Consider the following 13,565-nt stretch of genomic DNA (forward strand, 5'->3'; position numbering starts at 1 on the left):
CGGAAGGTTGAGAGAAAAGTGGAGGTGAAGATAAGTCATACCAGCTCGATTGAGTTGAAGAAGCAGGTGATGGTTCTGATTGAGGAGTAGTACTAGTAGAATATGAAGCGTGGACCCCGGAAAATCTATTTGGGAGAATTACGTGACCTGATGGCTGACTTTTGTAGGATGTTATCTCGTTCAGAAGAACTTGTTGCAGCTGTAACTGTACATGGAGCTTTCTTTCATCTTTTACATTTTTGAAATGAGGTAGTAAACTCATTAAAAAATGGTAGTCATAATCTTTGTGTATATCTGTTTCCACTTTTCTTTGTTTAAAAAAATTTAGTTTTTCTTCTTCTAAAGCAAGCATCCTCTTTTGGACATCATTTCCGCGTTTTGCAGATTTCGATGGCAGAGTTTGTTGTTTCTTGCTTGAGGATTCCTGCTGTTTACGTAATGGCTCCTGCTGTTGTGTTTCAGGCAATAAATTTTGGTCTTCCCTAGGTCGTTTAGATTGGTTGGCAGTACTTGTAGATTGTAAAACCTGTATTGCGTCGTTCGTATGGTTATCGTCGGTATTTTGCGTTTTAGGAGACTCTGGTTCTGCGTCTAGTCCGTTATTTGATTTCTCGTTTACTGGTAATAATGAATTCTCTCTAGGTAACGAAATATTTCCCGAAGTTTCCCGTGGCGTCATTTGATCTGCCAAAAAATACAAACTCTCGAAGTATGGCCAAGAAGAACCACTTTTTTCCCCTCCTGCTGCACCGGACTGTTTGTATTTAATAGTTTTCTGATACTCTTTTCGAAAGGTATCTCGTAATCCTTTCCATTTGGTTTTTGCTACTTCACCTAAAAGTGTAAACAAGAAATATAGGTATAGGAAATGCATAAGTAGATACTAAGATAAGAATATTTATTTTGTAAAATATACAGGGCGATTCAGTCATTAGTTTTTCAAAAATAATGTACTGATGACTGAGTCACCCTGTATAGCTATAGGTTTTTTTTTATTTTGTTACAGATTCCTCTCCACTGGACTTGGATTTCGTTCTTTAGCCTATTCATTCAGAATGTCACATAGTACAATAAGAAGAGTCATATATGAAACTTGTACAGCCATCTGGGAAATATTACAGACACGGCATTTACCTCAGCCTACAAAGGAATTACTATTAAAAAGTTCTTCAACATTTTATGACAAGTGGAATTTCCCTAACTGTGTTGGTTGTATTGACGGAAAACATATTCGTATTAAATGCCCAAAAAACTCGGGTACTATGTTCTATAATTACAAACAGTACTTTTCCGTAGTACTACAAGCTGTAGCTGATGCAAATTATAAATTGCTATGCATTGATATGGGTGGATATGGCAAGCAAAGCGATGGCGGAACATTCGCATCTTCCACTTTATATGAGCAATTAGAAAACGGACGTTTTCTTCCAGAAGATAAGAAACTACCTAATTCCGAAGTAATCCTTCCGCACGTTTTACTAGGTGATGATGCATATCCTCTAAAATCATATTTAATGAAACCATATTCTAAACGAAATCTTTCACGCGAAGAAGAAATTTTTAATTACAGACTGTCACGCAGTCGAAGAACGGTAGAATGTTCATTTGGAATAATGGCAGCAAAGTGGAGACTGCTTAACAAACCTATAGAATGTCATCCTGACAAGGTGGATATAATAGTAAAATGTATTTGCGTATTACATAATATTATTATAGACAGAGAAGGTATCAATCAGTCCAATGTATTACAATCCGAGCTATTCAATTCACAGAGTAATTACAATTTCACATCACGTGTAAACAACAGATCTGCCAATAGAGCATACGACGTACGAGACACATTTAAACAATATTTTAATAGCGAAATCGGTGCAATACCACAGCAGTATAATAATATATAAGTAATTATATAAATTGTACTGTACTTATATTTACAATTATTTACATGCATGCCTATGCTCTGTGATGTATACTACAAAATAAAACGAAAAAAGATATACTTAACTGCTAACATTTAATTCTGTTGCCACATCTTCCCACAATTTCCGTGATTTATCACGGTTGTGATAGCCCTTACTCTTTTGGTCCCACAATAGCCTTCTATCAAACACCAAGAAAATAAGTTTTTCACTGTCCATTTTGAAAATATCTCTGATAATTACTGTGAGACAATTGAACAAGACTTAAAACAATCGCGCGATCGCATTCAGTTCGCGCGAAAAAAACAAACCTGTTTGAACTTCTAGCGAAAAGCAGCGATTAGCGCTACTAATTCGCATGTACTGTAACCACCTGCATTTGTTTGTGCAGGTTTGATAGTTCGCGCGAATTCGCGCAATTTCGCGCGAACCGTAATTCGCGCGAAATCGCTTGCACTGTAACCGTAACCTAAGAAAGTTCCCTTTCCTTGGTATGGTTCTGTGTTCACAAGGTTTCCATTTGATACATTCTCAGACCAAAATTTAAAACCATACCTAATAGGCTTTCCTTGTATTCTCTGCTTGCAGATATGGTGACTAGTATGGCACCATTGATTCATCAACAGCTATTGGGGTATTCTGAGTAAGTGGCATGTATTTTAAAAATACTGTGTTCAGATGTTGAATGAGTGGTCTTACTTTAGCAAATTTGTCATTTGTTGGTAACTCCGCGTTATTGACAAAATGTAAGTTTCTCAGAATATCTCGGAATCTGTTTCTGGACATTGCACTAGCAATAGCTTCATTGTGAAGATCCGAGTCCACGCTCCAATACATATCTTTTCTGGGTCGCTTAGAGTAGCCTGAAATAAGCAGAATCGAAAAAAAAACTTTTAATTCATCTACTGAAACAGTAAAGGACGTGTTCGCATTTTTCTGTGTAGCATACAGTATAGTTTCTTCTTTTAGATACTCAAAAAAACTTTCAGTCCAAAATAGTTCAAAAAATTGAAGAGGGTTTTCATGAGAAACAGAATTACTGTTGCCATCGGGGATTACAGGATTCTGTTGATTTATATACTCCGGTAAGTCTCCTTTATGCCATATTTCTTGAGTGGATGACGTACTTGCTTTCTGGCGTTTATTTATCAAAAACTCTTTATTCTCGTTGCTGCCTCCCGGCACATCTTTCTCCCGTAATGGTGTTGTGAATGAGAGTTTTCTTCTTTTATTTCTCTCTACATAGTTTATCAAATGCTCATCATCGTCACTACTCGAACCCGTTTCTTGATGATGATCATGACTACCACGTAATACTAGAGTTTCTTCAGCTGAAGCCCCTAATATTTTTTGAGAAAACTTGTCAGAGAATTCAATTTCATTTTCGTTGTCTGACAAGTCGGAGTCACCTTCAGAATCGTTCCTTGGTGGATTTATATATATATATATTTGCGGAATCAAAACGTTCTTCATTTAGCTCATCGAGTAACTTGTTAAGACTGGACGAATAAGTGTATTTCTTCCCATAAAATAATTTACAATCCATAATCTGAAATCAATACGAAGTTGCAACAGATGTGGCCATGTTCCAATTTTGGAACATAATAAAAATGGAGGCTATGAGGTAAAAATAATAAAATAATTCTTATTCTACAATAACTTACGTGTGGTATAAACGTGGGAAATTCTCTATAAAACAACACAACTGAATATTTATCGAAACACTGTCTTCCATACAAAGACGAAAAGTTAGCTTCAAGGTCTCTGTACAAAATCAAATTAATGTAAACTTTACTATTTACTGTTGTAAACTAACCCTCAAATTTCACCATCAACACGTGCTACTGAGTCCATAGAATGGGGATAATAATTTAAAAGTAATAATGCTGGCTCCATCTATTAAATAGTAGCAAAATTAACACAAGTTCCAATTTTGGAACATGGCTTCGAATGGGTTAATGTTTTATAGCGAGCAAAATTAAATCTTTTATGGCAATGTGATTTACCGTACTGTGTAAAAAAATATATGCAAGCGGCAATTTCTATGATGAATAGAAGCCACGTAACAAAACACTAACGCATGTGTTGCTTGATTATTACATCTTCCTAAAGGGCCGAGGTTTTGAAATCCTTCGATAAGATCTAATTTTTTGGAATATTCAAGATTTCTGGTTATAGACATTTCTTTTCTGTATTTGTCATTGTACTAGCTTTAATTTGAATTTGGCGAAGATATTGTCACGTTTCCTATTGAAAATACCAAAAAAAAAAACTTAAAAAAATACATATTATTTTCTCGGGATACTCGCTTGGTTGCTAACAGGGTAAAAACAAAGACAAATCAATGAATTTTTACGTTTTATTGCACAAAACATACTTACACCTCTGAGGGATTGCTTTTCATGTGGTGAACTGGCTCCTGGCCATCGACTGACTCTCAAAGTGGCTCCGGACTGGCCCCGATTCACCAAGTTTCTGGGGTTTAAATATTCTTTAAAAAATGCTGAGTGCATTAGAATTAAACAACCGGTAGAAGAATCGGAAACAATGACTGAATCAGTGCACCAGTTTATGAGCGAGAAAGACATAGTGCAAGGGTTAGTTCAATATGCATTCAATTTGCAACTGGACACGTTTCGTTGCTTTTAAATCTATTGTGTAATACTGACATGTAATTGATTCCAATTATATTTATAAATTTTGTTCTATGAAATGAGTTAAATGGATATTTGTATCGAAGGTATTTTTGTAAAAATCTACTAAAGAAATATGTGTCCAAATAAAGTAATGCCATGTATCCATACATATTTATCTTTGATTATTTAAATTTTGAGTATTACTCTTTTTCTCTCTAACTCTAAAATAATAGAAATTAGTGAATCTTGTCTTATATTTGCTCATTGATATCCAACTTTTCATTGTAGATACAGCTGGTAGAACTTATTGTTTTTCTTCATAACTGTGTAATTAGTGGGACTTTTATAGTAAAGGGACATGGCCAGTCCTCGTTCCTCTATAGATCAAGTTTTTTTCTTTGTCTTCAGTTGCATATTAGCGTTTTACTTGTAGAACTTACATTTTTTGGATTACTTTATTATTTTTGTACAATAGTCTTCAAATTAAACATGTGACAATTAGAAAGAACAACAAAAACATTAACAACCATTTAACATAAAATGAGAGTGACAGGCTCACCTAGAGCTCCTGTGGGGAAAGAGCATGGCAGAGAAACCCACGATCGTTGCTCTAACTACCCAAATATAGATACAAATCAACCGATAACAAAATGTATAAATTAAGATCCTTTGCTAATGATAAATAACACCCGACTTATTTAATTTCTCACTAAATGTCACCTCACTCGAATTAGACATACACACTTCCAAGTAAAACTGAAGATGTTTGATGTTAGTTAGCCGGCAGGGCCGGAAGGTACTGGAGTCCCATGCGGGAGGCAATCCAGCTATGAGTTGAGATTTCGGAAGATCTGTTTTAGCAATTATTTTTTTAGTTTTTAATTATTCTTTTTACAGATTCATTCCTCACGGGCGAAAATGTTAGTAAATTCAACAAGGCGTATGACATAAAGTGATAACAAGAAACGCTTTATTATTTGTTTTTCGAACAATGTAATCATGACAAAACAAGTTAGATGTGAAACAAAGGTGTCATTGCAATATCTGGTGATGATCTAATAAATATATTGTTCCAAATCGGACCAGTCACTTTTTTAAGTAGATTGTGAGATATTTCAAAATTTCAGAATTTGACTGCCAGGGGACTGACGAGGGTGACATAGCACTGATAAAATACCCAATTTCATAAGAATTGTAATGGAATTTAATAAAACTTAGTACAAATCTCTTAGGATTTAATAATGGCACATGTCTTTTAAGTATTAAAATCACTTAGTAACAATCAAAAATAATTATTAATTAGTAATACTGGGAGAAAATACTATCTCAGTCTTCAAAACAGACTTTTGACATTTAACGTAACGTTATTCACTTAACTTGTACTACTTTGAGTTAGTTTTACTTAACAGTATACATTTTCTAAGTAATCAATCTTACTTTCCATGGTTATTGTGGCTGTTGAAGCTTTCCCTCTAAAAACTTTTATGATGAGACCATACACTGGAAAGAATCGGACAATTTCTTTTTAATTCTCTACAAGGCAGTATAGATTGGCAAGAAGCATCAGCCAATGCTGATGCAGTGTGAACAATTACGATTATACTAGTCCAAGATCCCGACTAAGGTCGACCTTCACCCATCTGTTCACCGAATGAGAAATATTTTTTGCAATCTTAATACATGATACATGTTACGGCAGTCTATTGCCTAATGAAATTAACTCTCTAAAAGGTCTGTACAAAACACTACTACAAATTCCTGAGGCTGAAATATGAGAATCTAGCCCAATTTACCTTCGTCCAAAAGTTGACAGTTTTCGAGATACAGGGTGTCAGTTATCAATTTTTAAAACTTTTTTTGTATATATTTATCTTAATAGCATGATTCCCACGAAATTTGGTACTTAAGGGTTTTTTTAGGATGAGAAATGGAGATCTAATCACAGTTTCGGCGTACATTGCAAAGGGCTACGGAACGGGCTCGGCGCGGAAATGTGTGTCCCGACCTTTAGTCGTTCGAACGACATTCCGTCAACGTTTAACTTGGTATGAGTAGTGTGATGTTCCCCAAAGGGTTTTCCTTTTGGCTTGGGTAATACCGATTAAAACTGCCGTACTCAGTAACTTTTATTTTATAAGTTTTGATTACACGTTTCAACTTACATCTAATATACTATTGCTACTTGGTTCTAAGATGATCTCTTAATCTGTTTCTAGTTTTACATTTATACTAATTTAGAACAGGTTTAACCACGAACGTAACTCAATTTTAGGCGTAAAAGATATTTGTTAAACCATCGCTTGTTTACTGTGGCCAAACAAGAACATCCGACTTAAATAACATTTACAAAACAAGCTTGGCGATACAATTTACTGAATAATATATTTTTACTTGTGAATTAGTCATTACTCTCTCGTAAGTTAAACTACCTGATATAAAAGGTATGGAAAACACTTATTTTGTTAATCAGTGTTTACAGTGGAGCTGGTTAGTTCGGTCAAACTAATTGATATTTAACTGATAAGTAAATGAAGCCATAGGCGGAGTAGACGGGTACATTACAATAGCATTTTGTATAATTTAGTATTATAATTTTGTTGCTAATGAAGGTACCTACGTCTCGAGTTTGCAAGGGTGAGGTTACAAAAACAACTAAAGTTTCGTTGAATATATCATTTATAAGTTCTTTGGAAATGTAGTTTGTTCTGGACCAGAGATGACCTACTCGTTATCAGTCTCGAAACCTTGTAATTGAATAAAAAATTTGGATCGAATATGGAATTTCCCATTAACGATATGTAATTAATACAAATGCGCTTCATTAATGGTATTAGAATTGTGCAAAGCATTACTAGTCCAATTAAATGGGCCTTTAAATCGTAATGTTGGTTAACTTGCCTGAATTTTTTATATAAGTTAGTTTGAGGTATATAATAACAATAAGTGACTGTAATATTTTTGCAACCCCCGGCCAGAAGTGAAGTGATAAAATAAAGCGGTTTTCAACATAAGTCAAAAGGGGTGAGNCTTTTTTATTAAAAATTAAAAATATCTATTTCTCTGAAATGAAACTGTTAATTTTAATAGTAGGTATAGAATTTTATGCTCTACATCTTTTATAAGAAATTTTTTCTAGCTTTTACTCGTTTTGAGTTATCTTAAAAAAGTCATTTATTTTATCTATTTTCACCCCTGGCCAGTGGTTTAAAAAAAATACTGTCACGTATTGTTATTATATACGTACTCAAACTAACATATCAAAAATTCAGGCAAGTTGAACAAATTGCGATTTAAAGACCCATTTAATTGGACTATACCGGAACTTATAACCCTGCGTTTTTTAGGAAAGGAAAACAGCGTTCATATAAAATGTTTTTGAAGTCAAAAGAGTATCAAAAAGCATTCGCAGATTTAGGCAATACTGTAGGTAAAGGTACGGGTAGGTGCTGTAGGTAAAGAAAATACTTTCTCGATTGTTGAATCACTCGTTTGTGATATGCACGGCATTAGATCTTGCGACGAAGTTAATAAGTTGAAATACGAATAGTTCCATCTAAACTACGCTATCAAAAATATTCACGAACCTTTCCAAAAAAAAACATTTGAAGTACTTCGATCCTTCCTACTTGCCACCTTGGTACGTCAAATTACGTCAGCGGATAATAGGATAATTCATCTCAATCGCTCTATTAAATAGATTTGTTAAAAGAATTTTTTGAGAACTTTGACGATATTGATCCTGTGTATTTGACCTGTAGTACTTGTGCCATGACTCTAACCCAAGAACATGTGTAACCATGGACGTACTTAATTTTAGGGGTAAAAGATATTTGTTAAACCATCGCTTGTTTACTGTGGCCAAACAAGAACATCCGGCTTAAATAACATTTACAAAACAAGCTTGGCGATACAATTTACTGAATAATATATTTTTACTTGTGAATTAGTCATTACTCTCTCGTAAGTTAAACTACCTGATATAAAAGGTATGGAAAACACTTATTTTGTTAATCAGTGTTTACAGTGGAGCTGGTTAGTTCGGTCAAACTAATTGATATTTAACTGATAAGTAAATGAAGCCATAGGCGGAGTAGACGGGTACATTACAATAGCATTTTGTATAATTTAGTATTATAATTTTGTTGCTAATGAAGGTACCTACGTCTCGAGTTTGCAAGGGTGAGGTCACAAAAAACAACTAAAGTTATAAATTCTTTGGAAATGTAGTTTGTTCTGGACCAGAGATGAACTACTCGTTATCAGTCTCGAAACCTTGTAATTGAATAAAAAATTTGGATCGAATATGGAATTTCCCATTAACGATATGTAATTAATACAAATGCGCTTCATTAATGGTATTAGAATTGTGCAAAGCATTACTAGTCCAATTAAATGGGCCTTTAAATCGTAATGTTGGTTAACTTGCCTGAATTTTTTATATAAGTTAGTTTGAGGTATATAATAACAATAAGTGACTGTAATATTTTTGCAACCCCCGGCCAGAAGTGAAGTGATAAAATAAAGCGGTTTTCAACATAAGTCAAAAGGGGTGAGAGCTATAAAAAAAGTTTCTTATAAAAGTTGTAGAGCATAAAATTCTACAAAAAATGGTTCTTTGACTATTTCTTGTACTACTATTACAATTAACAAAGTTAGGGAGACTAGACACGTTAAGGGATGAATAAAAGTTAATGAATTTTATACTTTTTTTTTCAATTTAGTCTAAAAAATGTAAACTATCTTCAGAGAAATAAATATATTTTTTAACTTTTAATAAAAAGTTATAACAATTTCACAAAGCGAGCATGATTTTTTATCTTGGTCTTAAACAAAATTTCGAAAGCAACTTTTCATTATTTTAAATAATAATCGAATGGCATAGAAAAAAATCGTTTTAGTGTTGTCATAAAAATTAACTATTAAAAAATTGAACTTTTTTATTAAAAATTAAAAATATCAATTTCTCTGAAATGAAATTGTTAATTTTAATAGTAGGTATAGAATTTTATGCTCTACAACTTTTATAAGAAATTTTTTTCTAGCTTTTACTCGTTTGAGTTATCTTAAAAAAACTCATTTATTTTATCTATTTTCACCCCTGGCCAGTGGTTTAAAAAAAATACTGTCACGTATTGTAATTATATACGTACTCAAACTAACTTATATCAAAAATTCAGGCAAGTTGAACAAATTACTATTTAAAGACCCATTTAATTGGACTATACCGGAACTTATAACCCTGCGTTTTTTAGGAAAGGAAAACAGCGTTCATATAAAATGCTTTTGAAGTCAAAAGAGTATCAAAAAGCATTCGCAGATTTANGCTCAACACTATTTTCTATAATAAATTAGGCATTTTACTTATTTATAATATTTTTAAGAGATAGATTTTGACGTTTGTAGAAAAAATATTGTTTATTGTAATGTCTCGAATAATTTTTTAACTCGGCTTCGTCTCGTTAAAAAATTCAATTCTCGATCACCAAAGTAGCATTTCACGCACTAGATACAAAAATAACTATTATTTTGTCGCTCTCTAAAACAAGAGGAGATAGACATCCGACAAAAAAAAATTTATTTTTTGTCGTACTATCACCCCCTGAATTTACAGGAGGTCTTTCTGAAACACCCTGTACAATAAGGTTCAAATAATTGTCGTCAATTATCCCAATTATAAAAAAGAGAAGTTTTCATAATTCCTTTAGACAAATAAAAGATGCCCGCATTAAAATAATTTTTTAATTAAATGAAGGAAAAAGTACAACCAAATTATTATTATTAGCATTTAATCTAGGAGTATATGCATAATATTAATGTCCATCTCAAATCCATCCAAAAATAAATAATGCAAAAAAACTCTAAGCTGGATCCTATCCAAAATATATTTAAAAAATCTCCCTTGCATTTTTTCTGATGATGATATAAGTATAACAATTTTAATGAGACTAAAACATGGAAGTATTTCAACTTGGATCTAACAATCTTAAAAACAATCGCAGTATCATTAATGAGAAGAATAAAAAACGGTGGGCCAAGTATTCAACCCTGAGGCACTCCTGATGGTTGTTTAAATATATCACATTTGTAATCACAGTATTGTACAAATTGGACGCGATGGGAAAAATACAATTTCAAGGGTAAGAAGGACTTACTGATGCCAAAACATTCAAGTTTGCATCGTGATTTAAAGGGAATTGGTTTGAATATAAAATATCCAAACTCGAATTAAACCGAGACCCAATAAAACCCCAATCCACGTAAAATTAACTCATTATTTACAAGTTTTCCCTAACAGGCGTTCACTGCGTTTCCAATGCCGATTTCACGGCGGCCCTCTAGTCCTTCCAGCGACCTGCAGTGTGTAAATCACAGCCCAGAATCGGTCGTATTCGAGCTGCAGCTGTCTGGCTTGATCACCGGAGCAGAACGACCCGCGGGGTGCGCTGCCCCAGGGCTGGATTTCGGTTTTTATTTGGTCCTTACTGTGTACACGAGACGGGATTTTGTTTGTTTAAAATTTGTCGATCCTCGCCGGAGGGTATCAGGTGTTTGGTGTTTGCATTTAAGGGAAAGCAGCCCATGAATTTGTAATTATTGTCTGGGTGTTTGCGTTTAGGGGCTTTACCTCGTGGTAGTTTTGAATATTTAATGCCGAATGTTGAGTGATACCCAAAAAATTTCATGAAAATTTACATAACACACTTATAATTCATTTTTCTGACTGTATCTTCTAATTTGCCTTTTAATAATAATGAAATTTGTCGGGCTGGTGCTCCAATAAGTGTAATTGAAATATTAAAAGTCCAATACATTAAAAAAATCGACTTTCGCAGCTATCATACAGTATATTATTATTGCATGACCTCTGTTCTATGTACAGTTGTGTAATATTTTGATATAAATAATTCATAATGAACAATTTCGATTTTTTTTGACAGGATTGTGTTCCTATAAGTGGCGACTATTTCAAAACCGTCATTAGTAAGTCAGATGTATTCCGTAAAAGAAGAAACTGAGACTAGAAAATTGTCTGAAATATGTAATAGGGAATAATTTGGACCAAATCAGACATAGGAAAGATTAAAATAAAACATAATTGGACAAGTTCTAACGCCTAATAAAGATAAATATGTTGCATTTTTCATTGATAAACATATCCCTTGATATAAAATTAACAAAATAACACAGCGCTAGAAAAAAAGAAGGCTGAGCTGTTTGTAAATCAGTGTATCCTATAATAAACTCTCGTAGAAGAGGTTTTCGAGATCTCAAACTGACTTGACTAGCCTGTCATTGGAAAGACAATCGAATTCGTGATCTCATTGCACCATAACCCCATAATTCTGTAGCTTGCTAGCCCCATAACCCATAATCCAGGATGCATGGGAGTGTAGAACCATCAAACTCTGTGGGAACATGATTTTCATACATCAGAAGCCCGAAACTACATGGCTGTGAATTGACAGGCTTCCATAACCCAGTAACTCCTTGGATGTGTACCGGATGGCACCCCGGTATGCTGTCTGGGGCTTATACATTTGTGTATAAAGTCACACGGGATTTTTTCTCTACGTAAGATCTAGGAGGCATGGAAGATATCCAACAGATAGTGCATATCGCTTTATGTATACATACCGATTTTCATTACTCTACTTTCAATAATAAAAAAGATATGGCAAAAATTAAAAAAAGGCAAGTTTTTGTTTTTTCAGCCAGTTTCAAGAACGGTGCAAATTTTCAGTCTCCAATTTCTATTTCATATTCCAAAATGGCATTTCAAAAAAAAAAAAATTTAAATTTCAAAACAGTTGGAGTTTCGTTTTTCAGGTCCCGCTTCAAAAAGGCGGTTTTCCACTAAACGGATAAAACAAAAACAAAACACAAACTTGTGTCGAATAAAACAAAACTGTAACTTTTCGCAAACTTTTTGAAGACTGGCGTGTTTTGCGACAGTTGGAGTTTTGTTTTTCGGGTCCCGCTCGAAAGCGGTCACATCAAAAGGTTTCGACGTGTTTTGAAACTCAAGTCTGTTTAGTGGAAACGGTCGTGTTGTGTTTTCTATTTAAGTGATCCAACCCAATATCTATGTTGGCGTTTTCTTCTTCCCAAAAACAATATTTTAATCATTAATGAATTATAGCTATTAAAAAATATATATGTGTACGGTTAAAGTGTTTACTTGGCTAGGATACAAACTAACCAAGTAAACACTTTAACCGTACATATACCACGAACTCCATCGATGGATATCTGGGAAACCGCTCGAAGGATTTTTTTGAAATTGTGATGGCGTGATACGGACTGTGGAGCCTACCAAGCTAAAATATTTTCAAGGTCATCGTATTTCCGGTTATACCGGAAGTTGATACTAACTTTCTTATTTTAAATGGAACCCCCTGTATATTATTGCAAAAAAATTAGGGGTTTCCATTTAAAAATTTCGAGTTTTCCACATATTCTGAACTTCATATTCGATAAAAAATTTTTGACCACCCTGTATAAAAACTGGAAAATTTTCATGTCAAATTCGATAAAGTAGGTCTTCCTCTACAAAATGTCCAATTTGCACAAAAAAATAAACCGGGAAAACTAAATTTTGCTGACAGTCTGCATCTGTCAATTTTTGTTTAAAAATCGAAATATCTCGGAAACGGTCAATCCTAAGTATGGAGTGTGCTATATGTTTTCAACTTAAAAATGGATGATGTTTCCAAAAATACAATAATATACAGGGGGTTCCATTTAAAATAAGAAAGTTAGTATCGACTTCCGGTGTAACCGGAAGTACGATGAAAATATTTTATCTTGGTGGGCCTCACGGTCCGTATCACACCATCACAATTTCAAAAAAATCCTTAGAGCGGTTTCCCAGATATCCATCGATGGCGTTCGAGGTGGGACACTCCGTAGACACACTTTTTTTCCAAGGACTTCAGTAAAAACCAGCCAAAACTAAGAATAAAAAAATCTCAAGGACATTTAAATAAAGGGGACTATGCATGTCACAGTC

The 13,565-nt window shown here is 33.8% G+C and overlaps 1 protein-coding gene across 1 annotated transcript; it reads right to left on the bottom strand.

Moving 5' to 3' along the window:
• Positions 1 to 41: 41 nt before the first annotated feature.
• LOC108915998 lies at positions 42 to 2,173 on the bottom strand (the record flags this gene model as incomplete). Its single annotated transcript, XM_023456731.1, has 2 exons — positions 2,004 to 2,173; positions 42 to 883 (listed from the first exon to the last, which is right to left on the bottom strand). Coding segments are annotated over exons 1-2 (977 nt in total), but the record flags the coding sequence as incomplete, so codon positions are not given.
• Between the last annotated feature and the right edge of the window lie 11,392 nt (positions 2,174 to 13,565).

This window comes from Anoplophora glabripennis, unplaced genomic scaffold, assembly GCF_000390285.2.
Source record: "Anoplophora glabripennis isolate ALB-LARVAE unplaced genomic scaffold, Agla_2.0 scaffold2440, whole genome shotgun sequence".
NCBI lineage: Eukaryota > Metazoa > Arthropoda > Insecta > Coleoptera > Cerambycidae > Anoplophora > Anoplophora glabripennis.